The sequence below is a fragment of the Anomalospiza imberbis genome, chromosome 28, assembly GCF_031753505.1.
Source record: "Anomalospiza imberbis isolate Cuckoo-Finch-1a 21T00152 chromosome 28, ASM3175350v1, whole genome shotgun sequence".
Lineage (NCBI taxonomy): Eukaryota > Metazoa > Chordata > Aves > Passeriformes > Viduidae > Anomalospiza > Anomalospiza imberbis.
Window position 1 is genome coordinate 1,993,647 of NC_089708.1, and position 25,942 is coordinate 2,019,588.

General features: G+C 48.9%; 1 protein-coding gene across 3 annotated transcripts; it reads left to right on the forward strand.

Moving 5' to 3' along the window:
• The first annotated feature begins 241 nt into the window (after positions 1–241).
• On the forward strand, positions 242–24,047 carry CHMP7 (charged multivesicular body protein 7). Of its 3 annotated transcripts, none has more exons than XM_068174555.1 (10): positions 242–602; positions 1,515–1,689; positions 3,399–3,584; positions 14,426–14,559; positions 14,915–14,963; positions 17,833–17,952; positions 18,413–18,511; positions 19,738–19,798; positions 20,633–20,818; positions 20,929–21,065. In XM_068174555.1, the coding sequence occupies exons 1-9, from the start codon at positions 313–315 to the stop codon at positions 20,767–20,769; spliced, it is 1,251 nt and encodes a 416-aa protein (XP_068030656.1). In that variant the 5' UTR covers positions 242–312; the 3' UTR covers positions 20,770–20,818; positions 20,929–21,065. The 3 variants fall into 3 exon arrangements, with proteins under 3 accessions (XP_068030656.1, XP_068030654.1, XP_068030655.1); XM_068174553.1 differs by lacking the exon at positions 20,633–20,818 and adding an exon at positions 21,875–24,047 and having other exon boundaries at positions 244–602; positions 20,926–21,090; XM_068174554.1 differs by lacking the exon at positions 20,633–20,818 and adding an exon at positions 21,875–24,047 and having other exon boundaries at positions 246–602; positions 20,929–21,090.
• Positions 24,048–25,942: the final 1,895 nt, after the last annotated feature.

Consider the following 25,942-nt stretch of genomic DNA (forward strand, 5'->3'; position numbering starts at 1 on the left):
CAGGAAGTATATACAATGCACATAATTATTACATATCGTCCCAAATACCCCAAACGCCGCTCTCACCGCGCCTATGACGTCACAGTGACGTCACCCCGGGGCCGGGCGGTGATTGGCGGCGGGGCCCTTGGCCTCCTCCGGGCCGTACCACAGCGGGGCCTGGGGGGGGGGGGACGGCGCGGCCCACCCCAAGTGACGCAGGGGGGGGGAGCGCGCGGGGGTGACACCGCGCATGCGCCCTGCGCGTCTCCCCTGAGGCGGGCGGGCGGCCGGGCCGGGCGGAGGCCGCGGCCGAGCCGGGGGCTCGCGTAGATGTGCAGCCCGGGCGAGGCTCCCCCTGGGCCGGCCCCGGCCGGGGACCTGCCCCCGGAGTGGGAGACGGATGACGAGCGCATGGCCTTCTTGTTCTCGGCCTTCAAGCAGAGCCGCGAGGTGAACAGCACCGAGTGGGACAGCAAGATGGCCTTCTGGGTCGGGCTGGTACTGGCCCGCGGCCGGCGGAGGGGCGCGGTGAGGACGTGCCTGAGGGAGCTGCAGAACGGCTTCGAGCGGCGGGGCAGCGTCCCCCTGGGGCTCGGCACCGTCCTCAGGGAGCTGTTGAGGTAAAGGAGGTCGGGGAGGGTGCGGGGGGTGTCAGGGGATGCGGCGGGCGATGGATCCGTGCTGTGCCAGCCTGGAGGGTGAATTCTGCACGGTGAGGGCCTGGCACGGGTTTCCCAGAGAAGCTGTGGCTGCCCCGTGCCTGGAAGTGTCCGAGGCCGGGTTGGACGGGGCTTGTTGCAACCTGAGACAGCTGAAGGTGTCCCTGGCATGGCAGGGGTGCCACTGGGCGGGATTTCAGCTCCTTCCAACCCAAACCAGTCTGAGATGCTGTGAATTGCGTTTATGGGGTGTGTGTGTGGAATCTGGGAGGCCGAGCTGGGCAGGGAATCAGCGCTCAGCCGGGGCTCGCAGGAGGTGTGGGAGGACAGGGAATATTCCCCCAGGAATATCGCTGTTTAATGGGGGGATGTTCCCTGGGATGCTGTGGTGTCGCAGCTGCCGAGGGCACCGGGGATGTGTTGAGCTGGTGTTTGCAACCAGAGGTTTTGTGCTGTGAAATTGGAGCCCGGGACTGGTACCTCGAAGAGGCTCAAAACAGCAGGAGCTCTCTTGGTGACCTGAGAATTAAAACCAGTAGGTCTGAGAAGCTATTGTTGCAATTTGATAACTATCCTGAAACGGCTGATTACCCCTAAAACTGACCCTCCCTGTTCATTCCCTCCTTTGATACCTCATCAGTTTTGAGTAGAAAACTGGAGAAACTTGCAAAACGGGAAAAAAGAGTAAACAAAAGGCACTTGGGATCCAGAGGAAGCAGGGGAGGAGTGGAAACCTCTGTGTGCTTCCAGCAATGAAATCTCAAACTTGAGCTGGATTTGGTGATAGAAAACGCCACTGGCGTGGGGGATGTGCAGGATATCCAAGGTTGAGACTGACTGTGTTCAGTTCCACGTGAATTATCTTTTCCCTAGACGTGGGAAGCTCCAGAGGGAGTCAGACTTCATGGCCAGTGTAGACAGCAGCTGGATCTCATGGGGTGTGGGAGTTTTCATCCTGAAGCCCCTCAAGTGGACCCTCTCCAGCGTCCTGGGGGACAGCAAAATTCCTGAGGAGGAGGAGGTTCTGATTTACGTGGAGCTGCTGCAGGTGAGTGTTGTGGAGAGCTTTCCTGAGATTGTGCCTCTCCAGGAAAACCAGGAGTCATTTCATGTGCTGGGAAGGAGGGGTCAGGGCTGAGCAGATCTTCATTGCTGCTCCCGAGGTGTTCAAGAGCCTGGAGAGAGATGGGTGGAGTGACTTGCAGGTGGGAAGTGATTTAGATGTTCCTTGAAAATGATGGAGCTGCTCCAAGGGCTGGGAGCAGGCTGGGAGAGCTGGAGGTGCTCACCTGGAGAAGAGAAACTGCAGGGAGAGCTCAGAGCCCCTTCCAGAGCCTAAAGGGGCTCCAGGAGAGCTGGAGAGGGATTTGGACAAGGGATGGAGGGGCAGGACACAGGGAATGGCTCCCACTGCCAGAGGGCAGGGATGGATGGGATATTGGGAAGGAATTCCCAGTGTGGGTGGGATGGAATTCCCAGAGCAGCTGGGGCTGCCCCTGGATCCCTGGCAGTGCCCAAGGCCAGGCTGGAGCCACCTGGGACAGTGGGAGGCGTCCCTGCCATGGCAGGGGTGGCACTGGGTGGGATTTCAGCTCCTTCCATCCCAAACCATTCTGACAATGATTTTTCAGTGACTCCAAGAAAAGGAAGGGACACAATTCCTTGCTTGTCCAGGGAGGCAGGAGCTGTGCTGGGAGCCAGCTGTGAATCCCAGGCTGGAGCTCATTCCTGTGTAGGACATGAGGAACTCTCAGCCCAAGCTCCATCTGCTTCAGGGATGAACAGGGGATGGAACAGGCACAGCCTGGCCATCCAGTGTCCCACCAGCCCAGATTCCCTGGGCATTATTCCAGCTGCTCTCCCATGGGACTGGATCCTGTCCCAGCCCCTCTTCTCTCTCTGTTACTCTGTGTCTGCAGAGTGAGCCCCAAGCCTTGCTGTGCTTGTCTGGGTTACTGTGTCCAGCAGAAATGCAGGAAATCTTTAAAGGCAGGAATTTTTATTTGGTTCAAACCTGGGGAGGGATTTCCAGGAAGTGCAGGGGAAGCAAATTGATTGCCTGTGTGGTTCCTGTGCTGTTCCACAGCTTTTCAGGGATTGGCAATTACAGAGTTCTGGTTTTTGTGGATGACTGTTTTGGGAGTTCCTACGGCTCTTTCTGAAATTCACTCCGGAATAAAACAGGGAGTGTTGGGAGGAAGGAGGTGTGGGAGCATTTGGGAAGAGCAGGAATGCTGTGTGGGCTGACAGCATCCCTGTGATGTCTTGGAGTGGCTACCTAGAACGGAAGCTAGACAGAGTTAGAGCATAAAATGGGTATTTATTAATAATAAACAATACATTTATTTCTAATAAAATAATAATAGTAATTGATAAATATTTCTTAATAATAAATAATATTAAAGGCCTTCTGACACCTTGGGCAGTCAGAAGGTGCACAGTGTTCACCAGTTTTTCAGACAGGTATATGAGTTTGGTCCATTTACATATCAGGGGTTCATCCTCCAAGGACAGCTTCAGGCAATGAAGTCATTTACCCCCAGTTTGCTCCCCACAATTCACTTTTGTTGATGCTTTTCAGGGCCTGAGGCAGTGGAGTGTCCTTGGTTCTCAGGCCTGGAGGGATTGTTTTGTGTGCCCAAAATGTGAAGGCAGTAACTAACACTCTCTGTGGAGTTCAGAGTTACGCACTAAGGCAGTGCGGGATCTGGAAAATACCAAAGGTGAAATCCTCAGGCATCACTGGATCCCTTGCAGGAGAAGGCAGAGGAAGTTTATCGCCTCTACCAGAGCTCTGCCCTCTCTTCCCACCCCGTGGTCGCCCTCTCCGAGCTCCGCTCCCTCTGCGCTGGCCTCTGCCCCGATGAAAGGACCTTCTACTTGTTGCTGCTCCAGCTGCAGAAGGAGAAGAGGGTCACCATCCTGGAACAGAATGGAGAGAAGGTACAGGGTCCAGGTGACTGCTTTTGGGTGGTATCATCTCTGTCTTGCCTTCCATCTGCCTGGAGAGAAATGGATTCTAGCCATTTTGGTGGCTGAAATGGGTGTTCTCTGTCTGGAAAGGTAAATTCCACGTGCTCCAGTGTTGTTACTTGGTTGTAGGTGACAAGAAATCCTTGTTCTGGCATGGCAGCTTCTTTAAACGTTTGTAATAATTCAGATTTCATTTAAGAGTTAAAAACTTGGCAGATCCTGCAGGTTGACTATTCCCAGCTACACAAACTCCACACCTCTTGAATCAGCATGGAATTCCACTTTTTTTTGAAAAGCTTTTTATGCTGTCATTTCCTACAGAGGTGCAGGCGCTCAGCTCTGAGATTCCACTTTCCCTGTGGTATTCTGAAGTCCTTGGGAGTCTGACATTCCCTTCCACTTCCAGAATCCAGGGACAGTTTTAAATCTTCCAGCTGTTCCATTAAGGCATTTTGTTCCCACACTGCTGGTCCTGATCCTAGTTTAATATTAAATCCTGTGGTGACTGGGACAGACTCATGACTCCAAGGCCTAAACTGGGAGTGCAAAAAATTCTTTTGCTTCCTTCCTTCCTTCCTTCGTTCCGTCCTTCCGTCCTTTCGTCCTATCGTCCTTCCGTCCTTCCTGAAGTCCTTCCTTCCTTCCTGAAGTCCTTCCTTCCTTCCTGAAGTCCTTCCTTCCTTCCTGAAGTCCTTCCTTCCTTCCTTCCTGAAGTCCTTCCTTCCTTCCTTCCTGAAGTCCTTCCTTCCTTCCTTCCTGAAGTCCTTCCTTCCTTCCTTCCTGAAGTCCTTCCTTCCTTCCTGAAGTCCTTCCTTCCTTCCTTCCTTCCTGAAGTCCTTCCTTCCTTCCTTCCTGAAGTCCTTCCTTCCTTCCTTCCTGAAGTCCTTCCTTCCTTCCTTCCTGAAGTCCTTCCTTCCTTCCTTCCTGAAGTCCTTCCTTCCTTCCTGAAGTCCTTCCTTCCTGAAGTCCTTCCTTCCTGAAGTCCTTCCTTCCTGAAGTCCTTCCTTCCTGAAGTCCTTCCTTCCTTCCTGAAGTCCTTCCTTCCTTCCTGAAGTCCTTCCTTCCTTCCTGAAGTCCTTCCTTCCTTCCTGAAGTCCTTCCTTCCTTCCTGAAGTCCTTCCTTCCTTCCTGAAGTCCTTCCTTCCTTCCTGAAGTCCTTCCTTCCTTCCTGAAGTCCTTCCTTCCTTCCTGAAGTCCTTCCTTCCTTCCTGAAGTCCTTCCTTCCTTCCTGAAGTCCTTCCTTCCTTCCTGAAGTCCTTCCTTCCTTCCTGAAGTCCTTTCTTCCTTCCTGAAGTCCTTCCTTCCTTCCTTCCTGAAGTCCTTCCTTCCTTCCTGAAGTCCTTCCTTCCTTCCTGAAGTCCTTCCTTCCTTCCTGAAGTCCTTCCTTCCTTCCTGAAGTCCTTCCTTCCTTCCTGAAGTCCTTCCTTCCTTCCTGAAGTCCTTCCTTCCTGAAGTCCTTCCTTCCTTCCTGAAGTCCTTCCTTCCTGAAGTCCTTCCTTCCTTCCTGAAGTCCTTCCTTCCTGAAGTCCTTCCTTCCTTCCTGAAGTCCTTCCTTCCTGAAGTCCTTCCTTCCTGAAGTCCTTCCTTCCTTCCTGAAGTCCTTCCTTCCTTCCTGAAGTCCTTCCTTCCTTCCTGAAGTCCTTCCTTCCTTCCTGAAGTCCTTCCTTCCTTCCTGAAGTCCTTTCTTCCTTCCTGAAGTCCTTCCTTCCTTCCTTCCTGAAGTCCTTTCTTCCTTCCTGAAGTCCTTCCTTCCTTCCTTCCTGAAGTCCTTCCTTCCTTCCTGAAGTCCTTCCTTCCTTCCTGAAGTCCTTCCTTCCTTCCTGAAGTCCTTCCTTCCTGAAGTCCTTCCTTCCTTCCTGAAGTCCTTCCTTCCTGAAGTCCTTCCTTCCTGAAGTCCTTCCTTCCTTCCTGAAGTCCTTCCTTCCTTCCTGAAGTCCTTCCTTCCTGAAGTCCTTCCTTCCTGAAGTCCTTCCTTCCTTCCTGAAGTCCTTCCTTCCTTCCTGAAGTCCTTCCTTCCTTCCTGAAGTCCTTCCTTCCTTCCTGAAGTCCTTCCTTCCTTCCTGAAGTCCTTCCTTCCTGAAGTCCTTCCTTCCTTCCTGAAGTCCTTCCTTCCTTCCTGAAGTCCTTCCTTCCTTCCTGAAGTCCTTCCTTCCTGAAGTCCTTCCTTCCTGAAGTCCTTCCTTCCTTCCTGAAGTCCTTCCTTCCTTCCTGAAGTCCTTCCTGAAGTCCTTCCTTCCTGAAGTCCTTCCTTCCTTCCTGAAGTCCTTCCTTCCTTCCTTCCTTCCTGAAGTCCTTCCTTCCTTCCTGAAGTCCTTCCTTCCTTCCTGAAGTCCCTCCTTCCTTCCTGAAGTCCTTCCTTCCTTCCTGAAGTCCTTCCTTCCTTCCTGAAGTCCTTCCTTCCTTCCTTCCTGAAGTCCTTCCTTCCTTCCTGAAGTCCTTCCTTCCTTCCTGAAGTCCTTCCTTCCTTCCTTCCTGAAGTCCTTCCTTCCTTCCTTCCTGAAGTCCTTCCTTCCTTCCTTCCTGAAGTCCTTCCTTCCTTCCTTCCTGAAGTCCTTCCTTCCTTCCTGAAGTCCTTCCTTCCTTCCTTCCTGAAGTCCTTCCTTCCTTCCTTCCTGAAGTCCTTCCTTCCTTCCTTCCTGAAGTCCTTCCTTCCTTCCTGAAGTCCTTCCTTCCTTCCTTCCTGAAGTCCTTCCTTCCTTCCTTCCTGAAGTCCTTCCTTGCTTCCTGAAGTCCCTCCTTCCTTCCTGAAGTCCCTCCTTCCTTCCTGAAGTCCCTCCTTCCTTCCTGAAGTCCTTCCTTCCTTCCTTCCTGAAGTCCTTCCTTCCTTCCTGAAGTCCTTCCTTCCTTCCTGAAGTCCTTCCTTCCTTCCTGAAGTCCTTCCTTCCTGAAGTCCTTCCTTCCTGAAGTCCTTCCTTCCTGAAGTCCTTCCTTCCTTCCTGAAGTCCTTCCTTCCTTCCTGAAGTCCTTCCTTCCTTCCTGAAGTCCTTCCTTCCTTCCTGAAGTCCTTCCTTCCTTCCTGAAGTCCTTCCTTCCTTCCTTCCTGAAGTCCTTCCTTCCTTCCTTCCTGAAGTCCTTCCTTCCTTCCTTCCTGAAGTCCTTCCTTCCTTCCTGAAGTCCTTCCTTCCTGAAGTCCTTCCTTCCTGAAGTCCTTCCTTCCTTCCTTCCTGAAGTCCTTCCTTCCTTCCTGAAGTCCTTCCTTCCTTCCTGAAGTCCTTCCTTGCTTCCTGAAGTCCCTCCTTCCTTCCTGAAGTCCCTCCTTCCTTCCTGAAGTCCTTCCTTCCTTCCTTCCTGAAGTCCTTCCTTCCTTCCTTCCTGAAGTCCTTCCTTCCTTCCTGAAGTCCTTCCTTCCTTCCTGAAGTCCTTCCTTCCTTCCTGAAGTCCTTCCTTCCTGAAGTCCTTCCTTCCTGAAGTCCTTCCTTCCTGAAGTCCTTCCTTCCTTCCTGAAGTCCTTCCTTCCTTCCTGAAGTCCTTCCTTCCTTCCTGAAGTCCTTCCTTCCTGAAGTCCTTCCTTCCTGAAGTCCTTCCTTCCTTCCTGAAGTCCTTCCTTCCTTCCTGAAGTCCTTCCTTCCTTCCTGAAGTCCTTCCTTCCTTCCTGAAGTCCTTCCTTCCTGAAGTCCCTCCTTCCTTCCTTCCTGAAGTCCTTCCTTCCTTCCTGAAGTCCTTCCTTCCTTCCTGAAGTCCTTCCTTCCTTCCTGAAGTCCTTCCTTCCTTCCTGAAGTCCTTCCTTCCTTCCTGAAGTCCTTCCTTCCTTCCTGAAGTCCTTCCTGAAGTCCTTCCTTCCTGAAGTCCTTCCTTCCTTCCTGAAGTCCTTCCTTCCTTCCTTCCTGAAGTCCTTCCTTCCTTCCTGAAGTCCTTCCTTCCTTCCTGAAGTCCTTCCTTCCTTCCTGAAGTCCTTCCTTCCTGAAGTCCTTCCTTCCTGAAGTCCTTCCTTCCTTCCTGAAGTCCTTCCTTCCTGAAGTCCTTCCTTCCTGAAGTCCTTCCTTCCTGAAGTCCTTCCTTCCTTCCTGAAGTCCTTCCTTCCTTCCTGAAGTCCTTCCTTCCTTCCTTCCTGAAGTCCTTCCTTCCTGAAGTCCTTCCTTCCTTCCTTCCTGAAGTCCTTCCTTCCTTCCTTCCTTCCTGAAGTCCTTCCTTCCTTCCTTCCTGAAGTCCTTCCTTCCTTCCTTCCTGAAGTCCTTCCTTCCTTCCTTCCTGAAGTCCTTCCTTCCTTCCTGAAGTCCTTCCTTCCTTCCTTCCTGAAGTCCTTCCTTCCTTCCTTCCTGAAGTCCTTCCTTCCTTCCTGAAGTCCTTCCTTCCTTCCTTCCTTCCTGAAGTCCTTCCTTCCTTCCTGAAGTCCTTCCTTCCTTCCTGAAGTCCTTCCTTCCTTCCTGAAGTCCTTCCTTCCTTCCTTCCTGAAGTCCTTCCTTCCTTCCTTCCTGAAGTCCTTCCTTCCTTCCTTCCTGAAGTCCTTCCTTCCTTCCTTCCTGAAGTCCTTCCTTCCTTCCTGAAGTCCTTCCTTCCTTCCTGAAGTCCTTCCTTCCTTCCTTCCTGAAGTCCTTCCTTCCTTCCTGAAGTCCTTCCTTCCTTCCTTCCTGAAGTCCTTCCTTCCTTCCTTCCTGAAGTCCTTCCTTCCTTCCTTCCTGAAGTCCTTCCTTCCTTCCTTCCTGAAGTCCTTCCTTCCTTCCTTCCTGAAGTCCTTCCTTCCTTCCTGAAGTCCTTCCTTCCTTCCTGAAGTCCTTCCTTCCTTCCTTCCTTCCTGAAGTCCTTCCTTCCTTCCTGAAGTCCTTCCTTCCTTCCTGAAGTCCTTCCTTCCTGAAGTCCTTCCTTCCTGAAGTCCTTCCTTCCTGAAGTCCTTCCTTCCTTCCTGAAGTCCTTCCTTCCTTCCTGAAGTCCTTCCTTCCTTCCTGAAGTCCTTCCTTCCTTCCTGAAGTCCTTCCTTCCTTCCTGAAGTCCTTCCTTCCTGAAGTCCTTCCTTCCTGAAGTCCTTCCTTCCTGAAGTCCTTCCTTCCTGAAGTCCTTCCTTCCTTCCTGAAGTCCTTCCTTCCTTCCTGAAGTCCTTCCTTCCTTCCTGAAGTCCTTCCTTCCTGAAGTCCTTCCTTCCTGAAGTCCTTCCTTCCTTCCTGAAGTCCTTCCTTCCTTCCTGAAGTCCTTCCTTCCTTCCTGAAGTCCTTCCTTCCTTCCTGAAGTCCTTCCTTCCTTCCTGAAGTCCCTCCTTCCTTCCTTCCTGAAGTCCTTCCTTCCTTCCTGAAGTCCTTCCTTCCTTCCTGAAGTCCTTCCTTCCTTCCTGAAGTCCTTTCTTCCTTCCTGAAGTCCTTCCTTCCTTCCTTCCTGAAGTCCTTCCTTCCTTCCTGAAGTCCTTCCTTCCTTCCTGAAGTCCTTCCTTCCTTCCTGAAGTCCTTCCTTCCTTCCTGAAGTCCTTCCTTCCTTCCTGAAGTCCTTCCTTCCTTCCTGAAGTCCTTCCTTCCTGAAGTCCTTCCTTCCTTCCTGAAGTCCTTCCTTCCTTCCTGAAGTCCTTCCTTCCTTCCTGAAGTCCTTCCTTCCTTCCTGAAGTCCTTCCTTCCTTCCTGAAGTCCTTCCTTCCTTCCTGAAGTCCTACCTTCCTTCCTGAAGTCCTTCCTTCCTTCCTGAAGTCCTTCCTTCCTGAAGTCCTTCCTTCCTTCCTGAAGTCCTTCCTTCCTGAAGTCCTTCCTTCCTTCCTGAAGTCCTTCCTTCCTTCCTGAAGTCCTTCCTTCCTTCCTGAAGTCCTTCCTTCCTTCCTGAAGTCCTTCCTTCCTTCCTTCCTGAAGTCCTTCCTTCCTTCCTGAAGTCCTTCCTTCCTTCCTGAAGTCCTTCCTTCCTTCCTGAAGTCCTTCCTTCCTTCCTGAAGTCCTTCCTTCCTGAAGTCCTTCCTTCCTTCCTGAAGTCCTTCCTTCCTGAAGTCCTTCCTTCCTTCCTGAAGTCCTTCCTTCCTTCCTGAAGTCCTTCCTTCCTGAAGTCCTTCCTTCCTTCCTGAAGTCCTTCCTTCCTTCCTGAAGTCCTTCCTTCCTTCCTGAAGTCCTTCCTTCCTTCCTGAAGTCCTTCCTTCCTTCCTGAAGTCCTTCCTTCCTTCCTGAAGTCCTTCCTTCCTTCCTGAAGTCCTTCCTTCCTTCCTGAAATCCTTCCTTCCTTCCTGAAGTCCTTCCTTCCTTCCTGAAGTCCTTCCTTCCTTCCTTCCTTCCTGAAGTCCTTCCTTCCTTCCTTCCTGAAGTCCTTCCTTCCTTCCTGAAGTCCTTCCTTCCTTCCTGAAGTCCTTCCTTCCTTCCTGAAGTCCTTCCTTCCTTCCTGAAGTCCCTCCTTCCTTCCTGAAGTCCTTCCTTCCTTCCTGAAGTCCTTCCTTCCTTCCTGAAGTCCTTCCTTCCTTCCTTCCTGAAGTCCTTCCTTCCTTCCTGAAGTCCTTCCTTCCTTCCTGAAGTCCTTCCTTCCTTCCTTCCTGAAGTCCTTCCTTCCTTCCTTCCTGAAGTCCTTCCTTCCTTCCTTCCTGAAGTCCTTCCTTCCTTCCTTCCTGAAGTCCTTCCTTCCTTCCTGAAGTCCTTCCTTCCTTCCTGAAGTCCTTCCTTCCTTCCTGAAGTCCTTCCTTCCTTCCTGAAGTCTTTCCTTCCTTCCTGAAGTCCTTCCTTCCTTCCTGAAGTCCTTCCTTCCTTCCTGAAGTCCTTTCTTCCTTCCTGAAGTCCTTCCTTCCTGAAGTCCTTCCTTCCTGAAGTCCTTCCTTCCTGAAGTCCTTCCTTCCTTCCTGAAGTCCTTCCTTCCTTCCTGAAGTCCTTCCTTCCTTCCTGAAGTCCTTCCTTCCTTCCTGAAGTCCTTCCTTCCTTCCTGAAGTCCTTCCTTCCTTCCTGAAGTCCTTCCTTCCTTCCTGAAGTCCTTCCTTCCTTCCTGAAGTCCTTCCTTCCTGAAGTCCTTCCTTCCTTCCTGAAGTCCTTCCTTCCTTCCTGAAGTCCTTCCTTCCTTCCTGAAGTCCTTCCTTCCTTCCTGAAGTCCTTCCTTCCTTCCTGAAGTCCTTCCTTCCTTCCTGAAGTCCTTCCTTCCTTCCTTCCTGAAGTCCTTCCTTCCTTCCTTCCTGAAGTCCTTCCTTCCTTCCTTCCTGAAGTCCTTCCTTCCTTCCTTCCTGAAGTCCTTCCTTCCTTCCTGAAGTCCTTCCTTCCTGAAGTCCTTCCTTCCTTCCTGAAGTCCTTCCTTCCTTCCTTCCTTCCTGAAGTCCTTCCTTCCTTCCTGAAGTCCTTCCTTCCTTCCTGAAGTCCTTCCTTCCTGAAGTCCTTCCTTCCTGAAGTCCTTCCTTCCTGAAGTCCTTCCTTCCTGAAGTCCTTCCTTCCTTCCTGAAGTCCTTCCTTCCTTCCTGAAGTCCTTCCTTCCTTCCTGAAGTCCTTCCTTCCTGAAGTCCTTCCTTCCTGAAGTCCTTCCTTCCTTCCTGAAGTCCTTCCTTCCTTCCTGAAGTCCTTCCTTCCTTCCTGAAGTCCTTCCTTCCTTCCTGAAGTCCTTTCTTCCTTCCTGAAGTCCTTCCTTCCTGAAGTCCTTCCTTCCTGAAGTCCTTCCTTCCTGAAGTCCTTCCTTCCTTCCTGAAGTCCTTCCTTCCTTCCTGAAGTCCTTCCTTCCTTCCTGAAGTCCTTCCTTCCTTCCTGAAGTCCTTCCTTCCTGAAGTCCTTCCTTCCTGAAGTCCTTCCTTCCTTCCTGAAGTCCTTCCTTCCTTCCTGAAGTCCTTCCTTCCTTCCTGAAGTCCTTCCTTCCTTCCTGAAGTCCCTCCTTCCTTCCTTCCTGAAGTCCTTCCTTCCTTCCTGAAGTCCTTCCTTCCTTCCTGAAGTCCTTCCTTCCTTCCTGAAGTCCTTTCTTCCTTCCTGAAGTCCTTCCTTCCTTCCTTCCTGAAGTCCTTCCTTCCTTCCTGAAGTCCTTCCTTCCTTCCTGAAGTCCTTCCTTCCTTCCTGAAGTCCTTCCTTCCTTCCTGAAGTCCTTCCTTCCTTCCTTCCTGAAGTCCTTCCTTCCTTCCTGAAGTCCCTCCTTCCTTCCTGAAGTCCTTCCTTCCTTCCTGAAGTCCTTCCTTCCTTCCTGAAGTCCTTCCTTCCTTCCTGAAGTCCTTCCTTCCTGCCTTCCTGAAGTCCTTCCTTCCTTCCTGAAGTCCTTCCTTCCTTCCTTCCTGAAGTCCTTCCTTCCTTCCTTCCTGAAGTCCTTCCTTCCTTCCTTCCTGAAGTCCTTCCTTCCTTCCTTCCTGAAGTCCTTCCTTCCTTCCTTCCTGAAGTCCTTCCTTCCTTCCTGAAGTCCTTCCTTCCTTCCTGAAGTCCTTCCTTCCTTCCTGAAGTCCTTCCTTCCTTCCTGAAGTCTTTCCTTCCTTCCTGAAGTCCTTCCTTCCTTCCTGAAGTCCTTCCTTCCTTCCTGAAGTCCTTCCTTCCTTCCTGAAGTCCTTCCTTCCTGAAGTCCTTCCTTCCTGAAGTCCTTCCTTCCTTCCTGAAGTCCTTCCTTCCTTCCTGAAGTCCTTCCTTCCTTCCTGAAGTCCTTCCTTCCTTCCTGAAGTCCTTCCTTCCTTCCTGAAGTCCTTTCTTCCTTCCTGAAGTCCTTCCTTCCTTCCTTCCTGAAGTCCTTCCTTCCTTCCTGAAGTCCTTCCTTCCTTCCTGAAGTCCTTCCTTCCTTCCTGAAGTCCTTCCTTCCTTCCTGAAGTCCTTCCTTCCTTCCTGAAGTCCTTCCTTCCTTCCTGAAGTCCTTCCTTCCTTCCTGAAGTCCTTCCTTCCTTCCTGAAGTCCTTCCTTCCTTCCTGAAGTCCTTCCTTCCTTCCTGAAGTCCTTCCTTCCTGAAGTCCTTCCTTCCTTCCTGAAGTCCTTCCTTCCTGAAGTCCTTCCTTCCTTCCTGAAGTCCTTCCTTCCTTCCTGAAGTCCTTCCTTCCTTCCTGAAGTCCTTTCTTCCTTCCTGAAGTCCTTCCTTCCTTCCTTCCTGAAGTCCTTCCTTCCTTCCTGAAGTCCTTCCTTCCTTCCTGAAGTCCTTCCTTCCTTCCTGAAGTCCTTCCTTCCTTCCTGAAGTCCTTCCTTCCTTCCTGAAGTCCTTCCTTCCTTCCTGAAGTCCTTCCTTCCTGAAGTCCTTCCTTCCTGAAGTCCTTCCTTCCTTCCTGAAGTCCTTCCTTCCTTCCTGAAGTCCTTCCTTCCTTCCTGAAGTCCTTCCTTCCTTCCTGAAGTCCTTTCTTCCTTCCTGAAGTCCTTCCTTCCTTCCTGAAATCCTTCCTTCCTTCCTGAAGTCCTTCCTTCCTTCCTGAAGTCCTTCCTTCCTTCCTTCCTTCCTGAAGTCCTTCCTTCCTTCCTTCCTGAAGTCCTTCCTTCCTTCCTGAAGTCCTTCCTTCCTTCCTGAAGTCCTTCCTTCCTTCCTGAAGTCCTTCCTTCCTTCCTGAAGTCCCTCCTTCCTTCCTGAAGTCCTTCCTTCCTTCCTGAAGTCCTTCCTTCCTTCCTGAAGTCCTTCCTTCCTTCCTGAAGTCCTTCCTTCCTGCCTTCCTGAAGTCCTTCCTTCCTTCCTGAAGTCCTTCCTTCCTTCCTTCCTGAAGTCCTTCCTTCCTTCCTTCCTTCCTGAAGTCCTTCCTTCCTTCCTTCCTGAAGTCCTTCCTTCCTTCCTTCCTGAAGTCCTTCCTTCCTTCCTTCCTGAAGTCCTTCCTTCCTTCCTGAAGTCCTTCCTTCCTTCCTGAAGTCCTTCCTTCCTTCCTGAAGTCCTTCCTTCCTTCCTGAAGTCTTTCCTTCCTTCCTGAAGTCCTTCCTTCCTTCCTGAAGTCCTTCCTTCCTTCCTGAAGTCCTTCCTTCCTTCCTGAAGTCCTTTCTTCCTTCCTGAAGTCCTTCCTTCCTGAAGTCCTTCCTTCCTGAAGTCCTTCCTTCCTGAAGTCCTTCCTTCCTTCCTGAAGTCCTTCCTTCCATCCTGAAGTCCTTCCTTCCTTCCTAAAGTCCTTCCTTCCTTCCTGAAGTCCTTCCTTCCTTCCTTCCTGAAGTCCTTCCTTCCTTCCTGAAGTCCTTCCTTCCTTCCTTCCTGAAGTCCTTCCTTCCTTCCTTCCTGAAGTCCTTCCTTCCTGAAGTCCTTCCTTCCTTCCTGAAGTCCTTCCTTCCTTCCTGAAGTCCTTCCTTCCTGAAGTCCTTCCTTCCTTCCTGAAGTCCCTCCTTCCTTCCTGAAGTCCTTCCTTCCTTCCTTCCTGAAGTCCTTCCTTCCTTCCTGAAGTCCTTCCTTCCTTCCTGAAGTCCTTCCTTCCTGAAGTCCTTCCTTCCTTCCTGAAGTCCTTCCTTCCTTCCTGAAGTCCTTCCTTCCTTCCTGAAGTCCTTCCTTCCTTCCTGAAGTCCTTTCTTCCTTCCTGAAGTCCTTCCTTCCTGAAGTCCTTTCTTCCTTCCTGAAGTCCTTCCTTCCTTCCTGAAGTCCTTCCTTCCTTCCTGAAGTCCTTCCTTCCTTCCTTCCTGAAGTCCTTCCTTCCTTCCTTCCTGAAGTCCTTCCTTCCTTCCTTCCTGAAGTCCTTCCTTCCTTCCTTCCTGAAGTCCTTCCTTCCTTCCTGAAGTCCTTCCTTCCTTCCTTCCTGAAGTCCTTCCTTCCTTCCTTCCTTCCTGAAGTCCTTCCTTCCTTCCTGAAGTCCTTCCTTCCTTCCTGAAGTCCTTCCTTCCTTCCTGCAGTCCTTCCTTCCTGAAGTCCTTCCTTCCTTCCTGAAGTCCTTCCTTCCTTCCTTCCTTCCTGAAGTCCTTCCTGAAGTCCTTCCTTCCTGAAGTCCTTCCTTTCTTTCTTCCTCCCTGAAGTCCTTCCTGAAGTCCTTCCTTCCCACCTTCCTGAAGTCCTTCCTAGCTGAGATTTTTGGAAAGTGACTCCAGCCTGTGCTACTCTGATTTTAGATTGTGAAGTTTGCCCGAGGCCTCCACGCCAAGGTGTCCCCAATGAATGATGTGGACATTGGAGTTTATCAGCTGATGCAGAGTGAGCAGCTGCTGTCACAGAAGGTGGAGTCCCTTTCCCAGGAAGCAGAGAAGTAATTTGGGGAAGGGTGGTGGGAACAACATCTTTGGGATGTAGAACTTTGGGACACAATTAGAAGCTGCTTTCTCCTGTTGTCCTTTCCTGTTCATAAACAAGAGTCACAGCCATGTGATGGGGCAGTTTTCCAGCCTTTGTTCCCTGTTCCTTATGAAAACAAGGTGCAGGGGATGGCTGTGGGGAGTGTTTGCAAGGATTTGGAATGCAGTCAAGGACTTGAGGGAATCAGCAGTGCTTTGAGGGTGGTTTGTATCCAAAATGCTCCGTTGTGGTCCCCTAAGAGAGAGGGAGAGGGTGGTTGTGAGTTGTGAAAAAAGGAAGAAATTTCCTTTCCTTTTTCCATCTTCCAGGTGTAAAGAGGACGCCAGGAGTGCTTGCAGAGCTGGGAAGAAGCAGCTGGTGAGTGAAATTGCCAGGGAAACGTCCTGGAGCTGCTCCAGAGCTGCAGATCATGCCCAGGGTTAAATTTGGGGACTTCATCCCAGGGGTATTGGAGTGAAACCAAAGCTCTCCTTAAGGTGAAGGATTTATCTTTCCAGAGTGAGGTGATGAAGGGAATTGGAAATAAACTCTTAAACTCACTTGTTCTACGTGTGCCTCAGGGATTCCTGGTTGATTAGGATTTTTTTTATGACACTTCCAATCCCAGAATATCCCGAGTTGGAAGGGAGCCACTCAGAATCATCAAAATTCAACTCCTGGCTTTTTTTTTTGTTTTTTTTTTTTTTTTTTAATTTGTCAGTTAAAATATTTTTCTTGAGCTGATCATTTCTGAACAAGTTTAGCACAAACACAAACACACATTTCACAACCTTTCTCTGCTTTTCCCTACTTCTTGTTTGATGCTACGGGCTACAAATACCTGCTTTTAATCAGCATGAAATTCCACGAGGATTCCTTTTTTTGAAGGAAACTTCAGCACCCAGCAATGGGAATAGCTGCAGATGCCAGCTGGAATTTTTCAGATGTTAAAAATTGTAGACTTTTTATATTAATAAACCATAACTCCTAAAAAAACCACTACATTTAACTTAAAACTGTTACAAAAACTTTCTAAAATTAATTAATAACACTAAGATTATGAGTATGTAATTTAATTAAAAATATATAATAGTACAAAGTAAAAAACTTAAAGTTTAAAGTTTTAAAATATAATAATATATGTAAAAGTTTTAAAATAAAATGAATCTTTTTTCTTTATATTTTTCCGTAGAAAATTAAATAATATTTTATATTTAAACAAAAAAATTATGTTACAAATTTAAAATAATTCGTTATGAAGTTAAAAATAATTAAAGTATCATTTCTTAATAGTGTAGTGGTTTTGGTTTGTGAATTTGAGATTTTACTAATTTTGAGATTTTTAACTTTAAAAAACTTTATAAAAATAAAATTGCCTTTTATAACTTACTAATAAAATACTATAAAACTCACAACTTAGAAAACTGGAATATAATAAAAACTAATAAACATTTAAACTCAAAATACCATCTCTAACACTCCAATCTTAACAAAACCAAAAAACCCCTTTGTTTTGACTTTCCAAAGCAGTCATCCTGGATTTTCTTTTGCTGGATAGCGCCTGGGTGAGCCAGGATTCCTCCTGGATGAACCCACGGGTCCAGCTGCAGCTGAAGTCCCCATTTTTAGGGTTTCACCCCACAGTGGGAAGATGCCAGCAGCTCACATCCCCAGCAGCAGCTGCAGAACTCAGTGTTAAACTCACTTTAAAAGTTTTTTGACCAATCACACAAAGCAAAAACGTACTGGCAGTAGATTTTTCCAACCACGTACCTTTTGTTTTACCAATGCGTATTTATTTTAAATACCAATGCGTATTTATTTTAAATATGTTTAAAATAAAGCAATTATTTTAAACACAATACCTGCTTATAAGCCTTAAAATACAATGCACAGAGCTCCATTATTAAGCTTAGAACTTCCTAATATCTCACTAGATATACTTTTCTGTAGCTTAGGGAGTTATTCTAGCCAAGTGTTAATACACAGACCATTGTTTTATTTGTCCTTTCTACTTCTTATAGAACTTTCCTGCTGACAAATCTTATGGCTGTTGCTCAGCTCTAACCACAGTTCTGCAGTTTCTGAGGCCTGCCTTTTGCAGCTTTCCCAAAACCCTCTGATTTTAAGGATGCCCACACCATGGTGCCAGCAGGAGTTATTGGAGTCACCAAAGTGGGAGCAAGGCCAGGGGAGGGGAGAGTTCCCAGATTTGTGTGTGAAGCTGAGCTGAGCTCTGTGTGTGTGAGCTGAGCTCTGTGTGTGTGAGCTGAGCTCTGTGTGTGTGAGAGCTGAGCTCTGTGTGTGTGTGTGTTTGTGAAGGTCAGCTCTGTGTGTGTGTGTGTGAAGCTGAGCTGTGTTTGTGAAGCTGAGCTCTGTATGTGTGTGTGTTTGTGAAGGTCAGCTCTGTGTGTGTGTGTTTGTGAAGCTGAGCTCTCTCTGTGTGTGAGCTGAGCTCACAGAGCTGAGCTCTGTGTGCGTGTGTGTGTGTTTGTGAAGCTGAGCTCTCTGTGTGTGTGTGTGAGCTGATCTGTGTATGTGTGTGAGCTGAGCTGTGTTTGTGAAGCTGAGCTCTGTGTGTGTGTGTGAAGCTGAGCTCTCTGTGTGTGTGTTTGTGAAGCTGATCTCTCTGTGTGTTTGTGTGTGAAACTGAGCTCTGTGTGTTTGTGAGTTGAGCTCTCTGTGTGTGTGTGTGTGAGTTGACCTCTCTGTGTGTGTGTTTGTGAAGCTGAGCTCTGTGTGTGTGTGACTTGAGCTCTCTGTGTGTGTGTGTTTGTGAAGCTGAGCTCTGTGTGTGTGTGTGAGCTGAGCTCTGTGTGTGTGTGTGTGTTTGTGAAGCTGATCTCTGTGTGTGTGTGTGTGTGTGTGTGTGAAGCTGAGCTCTGTGTGTGTGTGTGTGTTTGTGAAGCTGAGCTCTCTGTGTGAGCTGAACTCTGTATGTGTGTGTGTGTTTGTGAAGCTGAGCTCTGTGTGTGTGTGTGTGTGTGTGTGTGTGTTTGTGAAGCTGAGCTCTGTATGTGTGTGTGTGTGTTTGTGAAGCTGAGCTCTGTATGTGTGTGTGTGTGTTTGTGAAGCTGAGCTCTCTGTGTGTGTGTGTGTTTGTGAAGCTGAGCTCTCTGTGTGTGTGTGTGTGTGTGAAGCTGAGCTCTCTGTGTGTGTGTGTGTGTTTGTGAAGCTGATCTCTGTGTGTGTGTGTGTGTGTGTGAAGCTGATCTCTCTCCCTCTCTGTGTTTGTGTCCCTGGCCAGGCCCTGAGGTGCCTCAAGTCCAAGCGGAGGACGGAGCGGCGCATCGAGGAGCTGCACTCCAAGCTGGATGCGGTGCAGGGAATCCTGGATCGGATCTACGCCTCCCAGACCGACCAGATGGTACCGAGGGCTCCTTCCCCAGCTCCTCCCCCAGCTCCTTCCCCTCTTCCCTTCACCTGAGGGGTGGGATTTACCCTGGGAATGGCCCTCTGGATAAAGCTCCTTCCATGTCCTGGTGTTTCTCCAAGGATCCTGCTTGGGAAGCAGCTCTGGACTGGAGCTCCCATTGTGCATATTTGTATTTTATTTTTAATTTCAAGGTATTTAACACCTACCAGCCTGAAGTTCATGAGCATTGTGCCTATTTTTGTCTTTTACGTTTAATTTCCAGGTATTTAACATTGTGCATCTCCATCTCTTTTATTTTTAGTTTCCAAGTATTTAATGCCTACTAGGCTGGAGTTCATCAGCATTATGCATATTTCTGTCTTTTATTTTTAATTTCCAGGTATTTATTGCCTACCAGCCCGGAGTTCTTGAGCATTGTGCATCTTCATCTGTTTCTGTTTTGAATTTCCAGGTGTTCAATGCCTACCAGGCCGGGGTGGGAGCTCTGAAGCTTTCCATGAAGGATGTGACTGTGGAGAGGGCAGAGAACCTGGTGGATCAGATCCAAGAGGTACTGGAACAGCCAGGGGGGTGTGGATATTCCCAAGAAACCTGCCCAGATATTAATGAATTATTAATTCTTTGGTTGCTTTTAATTATTTAGGTTTTTTCCTTTATGGCACCAAAGCAAACTGACTTAATTTTGAGCTAAAACATCAGCAAAAAGAAGATTTCTGTGTCTTCTGGTTTTGCTGCAATGTATTTTAATTTACTTGAAATTTGTGCATTTTGTGGGGGTTTTTTGATCAGCAATATTGGGGGAGCACCCAGCTTTCCTAGAAAGTCTTTAGGTATTCAAAAATACAAAACAAACCTTTGGAAGCTGCAATGCAGCTGTGTGCATGAAACAGCCTGATGTTTTGTTTTATTTTCTTTGATATTTTATTTTATTTTATTCTGTTTTATTCTATTTTTTCTATTTTTATTTGATTTATTCTATTTTAATTCGATTCTATTTTAATTCTATTCTATTTTCATTCTATTCTATTTCATTCTATTCAATTTCATTCTATTCCATTTCATTCTATTCTATTTCATTCTATTCTATTTCATTCTATTCTATTTCATTCTATTCTATTTTATTCTGTTTTAATTCTAGTTTTATGTTTATGTTTATTCTATTTTGTTCTATTTTATTTCATTTTATTTTTTTGTTTGTTTTATTTTTATAGCTGGGACTTGATGATCTCAAAGGTCTTTTCCAACCTAGTTAATTCTGTAATCTCCTGCATTTCAGTGAGGGAAAGGAGTTCATTCTGCAGGAATTGAAGTGAGCAGAGCAGTCTGGCAGTCTAAGCTGGTGTGAAAAACAGCCAAGGATTAATTTTTTAGCACCATCAGCTCAAACTGAGCCTTCAGCTCGAGCTGAGGGGCTGCAAAATGTCGTGGTTGGGATGTGTTGGTCTTCAGCTTCCTGATTCTGGAGCCCAAGCTGCAATTTCAACTCACGATTTCCGTGAAAAAGCTCCAGTCAGAGCGGTGTTTTTACTCCCAGCTGTGAAATTCTGGTTTAGGTTTGATCCTCAAATGTGCCATCCTCAGTGTTGTAATTTATTATTGTGAAATAATCTTCATGTTCCTTGTGAAAACCAAGGTGGCAATGTCTTTTGCACTAACTCCTGCTGCCTTCAGGCCAACTTCTGATTTTGTTCGTTATTTCCACTTCTGATAAAGCTGCTGCAGCAGGGCACAAAGTTAATTTCTAATCTGTACCTCACTGTGTTCATTTTACCTCAGCTTTGTGACACTCAAGATGAAGTGGCCCAGACTCTGGCTGGAGTGGGGATCAATGGTCTGGGTATGTCCTGGGCGTTTTATCCTTTGCTCATCCTTTCCCTGCTCCCTCCTTTCCCTGCTCCCCCCTTCCCTGACTCCCTCCTTTCCCTGACTCCCTCCTTTCCCTTTCTCCCTCCTTTTCCTTGCTCCCTCATTTCCCTCTCTCCTTCCTTTCCCTTACTCCCTCCCATCCCTTACTCCCTCCTTTCCCTTACTCCCTCCTTTCCCTGCTCCCCCCTTCCCTGACTCCCTCCTTTCCCTTTCTCCCTCCTTTCCCTTTCTCCCTCCTTTCCCTTTCTCCCTCCTTTCCCTGACTCCCTCCTTTCCCTTCCTCCCTCCTTTCCCTTCCTCCCTCCTTTCCCTTCCTCCCTCCTTTCCCCTTTCTCCCTCCTTTCCCCTGCTCCCTCCTTTCCCTTACTCCTTCCTTTCCCTTTCTCCCTCCTTTCCCTTTCTCCCTCCTTTCCCTTTCTCCCTCCTTTCCCTTTCTCCCTCCTTTCCCTTTCTCCCTCCTTTCCCTTTCTCCCTCCTTTCCCTTTCTCCCTCCTTTCCCTTTCTCCCTCCTTTCCCTTTCTCCCTCCTTTCCCTTACTCCTTCCTTTCCCTTCCTCCCTCCTTTCCCTTACTCTTTCCTTTCCCTTACTCCCTCCTTTCCCTGCTCCACCCCTTCCCTGCTCTCTCCCCACACCTTCCTGGGGGAATAAACTCTTCCCAAAATACCAAAGTGGGTGCCTTGAAGGGAATGGGGAGCAGGGAGTTCTCCCCTCTGACAGTTTATTCATCTCCAAATCCTCGTGGTCCCCGTTTGGGGCTGGATTTCAGTTCAAAGCTGGGTAATGTCGATTTAAATCTATTTTTAGGGCGGCTGCTGCTTTGTTTTGTTGAAGTGATGAGCTTTTTCCTCTGGCCTGGTTGCTGCTGCAGCTTGTTTGCCTCTGCTGAAAGGTGCCAGAGCTTCTTGGCCTCAGTGCCAAGAAAAAAAAAATCTCCTCCCTGAGATCAGGACTGAATTTTCAGTCCTTTAAAAGAAGTACAGGAGATTCCTTGTGAGTAACAATGGATGGAAGGAATAACAGCTTTGTTTTGGATCTCAGTCTGTGCCGTGAGGATGCCACTGAATTCTCCTTGGAGCTGAAATATTTTCTTTAATCAGCAGAGATGGACTCTGAGGAGCTGGAGAAGGAGCTGGACAGTCTCCTGCAGGACTCGAGTAAGGATTCCCTGGATCTGCCTCCCGTTCCCCAGAAGGTGCTGAGTGCCCCCATCTCCGATGCCGAGCTGGAAGCTGAGCTGGAGCAGCTCTCTGTGTCTGCTGGAGGTGGGAACGGCAGCAGGGCCAGGGAGGGAGCTGCTCTGGGAGCTGGGACAGCCCTGAGCAGCACAGGGGTCAGCAGAGTCCTGGGAGAGCTGGGAATTGTGCCTGGATCCTGCTTCAGCAGAGCTAAACCCAGTCCTGGGAGAGCTGGGAATTCTGCCTGGATCCTTTGCCAGGGGTGGAGGGAAAGCTGAAGGCTCTGTGAGGGAGCTGCTGCTTGGACTAATTGCATTTTTAAATTTGACAAAGTTGTACAAAGCCTGGCAGTGTTGGAAAGGATAAAGCAGAATTTTTTGAACAGGATTTGTCCAGCAGTCAGCATCTTCCCTGGAATGCTCTTTATGTGGCACAGGCCTGCTTAAACTGGGCTTTATTTACTGATAGGGAAGTAAATAATAAGAATGATAAATAAGTAATATCTTATGATTTATTAATGGTCCTTTTGGGTCCCTTCCAACTCAGGATATCCTATGATTTAGTAATGGTGAATGACCAGAGTTTATGGGCTTGAACTGAGCTTTCCCTACACCTGTCCTGGACAGTTTCAGTTTTCCTTTTGGGAATCTGTTCATGAACAATTCCACAGAATTGGCCATGTAGTTTTCCTTCTGTTTGGGCAGGTTATAACCTCAATTTCCAGAGCATGTGATTCCAGGGGGGTGGAACATGTGCTCCCCAGGGGAGGGAGCTGAGCAGGGAAGCACCTGGGCACTCTGGAATTGTATTGGGTGGTTGTGGGTGTGTCTGATGAGTTCTGATCTCTTCTCTGTTGCAATTCCCTTCACAGATCTGGCACAAAAGACTCCCTCTGCTTCTTCTGAACCCAAAACAGCTCTGGGACTGAATCTCTGAAGAGCCAACAGAATCCTGTTGCTGCAGTTTGGGAAGTGTCTCAATGTTCCTTAACTGATGACCAGAACTTCCAAGGAGAGGGGGACACCCCCTGTCCTCCTGGATCTCTTTGCTCAGCAGCAGGAGCTCGTGCCATGACAATCCACTCTGGACCTGGCCCCAGCTGGTGTTTGTCATCTCTGTGCCAACATCTGGTCTCGATCTGACTCGTGACCCCAAGTCACTGCCACATCCAGTCTTCCCTCCTGGGAACACAACTCCAGCGAAGATAAACTCTTCTGTGTCCATACCAGTGCTCGGTTTTGGGTTTGATTTTGATTTCTCTTCCTTTGCTGTGGCTGATGTTGAGAATCTGAGTAGCAGCAGCGTTGCAGTGGCTCAACATTTGGCTGTTTGTGTGGTTGTTTAGAACACTTGGCACATCAGTCCTGCCCTTGCCGTACCTGCAGCAGCTTAAACACCTGGTGCTTGTTGTGTCCCTCCCTCTGGATCCTGCACTGACAGCCAGGCACTGGAACTGCTCAGTTTGAGGAGGTTTTGGTGCTGCTTAGAGAGGGCAGCAATGGCAAGCACAAGACAAAAGAATCCCTCTCTCTGTAATGACATTAAGGCCTTAAAAGGGAGACCTGCAAAAGATTCCCCCCGAGGAGTTTCAGGCTCTTGTGGCCAAGGCTGGGCGTTGCCATCCAGCCTCTTTCTGCTGGCACTTGAAATTGGAGCTGGTGGCTATTTTTGTATCATCCCTGTAAGCAAAACTCCTTGGGAGCTGCAGGGTGATGGCTCTGAGCTGCCAGGGAGGGATTTGGGGTGGGAAATAAAGGGATCCCTTGGGAGAGCACAGCTCCACAGAACAGCCTTGGCTTTGCCTTCAGCCCTGGCACTGCACTCCCACAGGATGTGTGTTCCCAGAAAGCCCCAAACCAGCCCTGTGGATGTTTCTGATGCACAAAACCCTGAGCACCACAGCTGCAGCTGCTCCAGGGCTGCCTCTCCCCCCACGAGCCGAACCCTCCTCTTTTGCAGGTCACTTTTTACCCCTCGCGTGCACACAGAAGCGTGGGAAGCCCAAATCCCTGAAAAACGGAGCTTCAGGAGGGGAATGTGTCCTTCCCTGGGATTCCTGAGCGTGGCAGGGGAGTGCCTGGCTGCCTGTGGATGGATCACTGGCCCTGTGCCCCTCTCCCTGACTGGGAATGTGTTCCAGCACCACTGAGAATGTATTCCCACAGCACTGGGAATTTATTCCAGTACCACTGGGAATTTATTCCTAGAGCACTTGGAATTTATTCCAGTACCACTGGGAATTTATTCCAGTACCACTGAGAATGTATTCCTAGAGCACTGGGAATTTATTCCAGTACCACTGGGAATTTATTCCAGTACCACTGGGAATGTGTTCCCACAGCACTAGGAATTTATTCCAGTACCACTGGGAATGTGTTCCAGTACCACTGGGAATTTATTCCTAGAGCACTTGGAATTTATTCCAGTACCACTGGGAATTTATTCCAGTACCACTAGGAATGTGTTCCCATAGTACCACTGGGAATGTGTTCCCCCAGCACCACTGGGGATTTATTCCAGTACCACTGGGAATTTATTCCAGTACCACTGAGAATGAATTCCTAGAGCACTGGGAATTTATTCCAGTACCACTGGGAATGTATTCCTAGAGCACTGGCAATTTATTCCAGTACCACTGGGAATGTATCCCAGCACCACTGGGAATGTGTTCCCACAGCACCGCTGGGGATTTATTCCAGTACCACTGGGAATGTGTTCCCACAGCACTAGGAATGTATCCCAGCACTTCCACGCTGCCTCTCCAAACCCCATTCCAATCCCCAAGTGGCAGCTTGGCATAATGGGAATGAGGGCTGGCGTTTCCCCTCCTGGTGGTCATTTCTCAGCCGCTCAGTCCCAGCCCAGGGCCAGGGGGGGCACTGGGGGTGTCCCCAGGGGCTGTGTCCCCTCTGTCACCGCTCAGCAGTGCAGGCTCCTGCCAGGGGAGGGGGGAGGCTGCAGCTCACACTTCCCCCATGGAATGATGTACAATGACTTGAAGCTCTGTATTCCTTTCCTCCGGAAGTAAATGGGAGAAAAACCTCCGTGTTTTCTGCCTGTGTGTGACAAAAGGGGAGGGGAGGGACCCGAGGGGCTCTGGTCCTCCTGTGCTTTGTCCCTGTTCCAGCTGCTGTTCCAGCTGTGCTGGATCCTGTGCTGGGATCCAGGGATAGTCCTGGGCTGCTTTATCCAAACCCAAACTGCTCCACCAGACTCGACCCTGGGTTTAAAAAGCTCATTATTGAATATTACCACATTTATTTATTTGTCTGTTTTTCCTGAGCAGGCTCTGCTGCTTTTTGGGTGGCACTGTCTTCATTTCTGGTGTCATTTTGGACACAATTCCTGGTTTTCCTTATCTTTCCCCTTCTTTTTTATCACTGCATCTCAAACCTGCACTTTGAGGGCTCACAGTCACAGCCCTTTGCCTAAACCACTTTGCCCATGGAGAAAAAGAAGTGAGTTCTAATGAACCCCTTGGTTTTGTACCAGACAATTCCTAAAGCTGATTTTGGGGCAGTTTTTCACCCAGCTTCTTGTTCTAATTGTAATTAACCTGGGACTGATTTTCCTTCTGCCTGAAGAAAATCGATGTAAATTGAGTGGCCTGGTGTATAAAAACCCAAATTTTCCTCTAAAGCCACGATGCCTAAACCTGGAATCCCCAGGCTGTTGATGCTGTTTCCTCTGGCTGAAGTTTGATCTGATCCTGGAGAGCTCCCATGGTTTTTTTTTACAGGGCTCTTGTCTCACCTACAACCTGGATTTTTGTTTTTAAAGTCTGACTCCTCCTCCTTCCTCCCCTTATCTCAGAACTTGTCCCTTCCCTGGAAATGTGGAGGGATTCCTGCAGGAATAAACACTCCCCTGTAATCCTGGGATGCATCAGCCGTGCTGGAAGTGACATTTAGGAGTTAAACCCGAGCAGCTGCTGCTTTATTTGGAGTGGCTGGTAATTTTCTGCCTTTGATGCAGAGTGGGGGATGTAATCAGGGTGCCTGAATGGAGAATTTTCAGGATATTTTGGTGAGACAGCAGGGAAAGGAAATCAAGGGCAGCCTCTTGCTGGGTGAGGAAATTAAATATAAAAACTTTGAGCTGAATTGCCACCAAACTGGAATCTTTTCATGCTGGAGAGCTGTTTAAAATAGTGCTTAACTTAAGCCTGGGAAAAAATAGCTGCTGAACTGTTGATTATCAAATAATGCGGCTTCCTCAGGGGAGGAGATCTGATCTCTCCCAGGAGGAGCTGCTCTGGGAGCACGAGGAGCTGCTGGGTTTGGTTTGTGACAGCAGAGCCCGCAGGGATTTCTGCAGCAGGTGTGGTCCACAATGCACAGAAATTGGATAAATTGAATCCCATTCCATCCCGTCCCATGGATCCCATCCCATCCCATCCCGTCCCATGGATCCCATCCCATGGATCCCATCCCATGGATCCCATCCCATCCCATCCCATCCCATCCCATCCCATCCCATCCCATGGATCCCATCCAGTGGATCCCATCCTATCCCATCCCATCCCATCCTGTGGATCCCATCCCATGGACCCCATCCCATCCCATCCCATCCCATGGATCCCATCCAATGGATCCCATCCCATCTTGTGCATCCCATCCCATCCCATCCCATCCCATCCCATCCCATCCCATCCCATCCCATCCCATCCCATCCTTCCCACACCACCCCAGCTCCAGCTGAAGGGGAGATCCTTTCCTGCAGCCTCAGGTTGTGCCAGGGGAGGTTTAGGCTGGAAGTTGGGACAAAATCCTTCATGGAAAATGTCAGGCACTGGAAGGGTGGAATTGCCGTCCCTAGAGGGGTTCAAAATGTGTGCATGTGGCACTTGGGGACACAGTTTGGGGTGGCCTTGGCAGTGCCGAGGCCACGCTTGGACTTGATGGTGAGAAGGTCTTTGCCAAGCTAAACTCTAAATTTT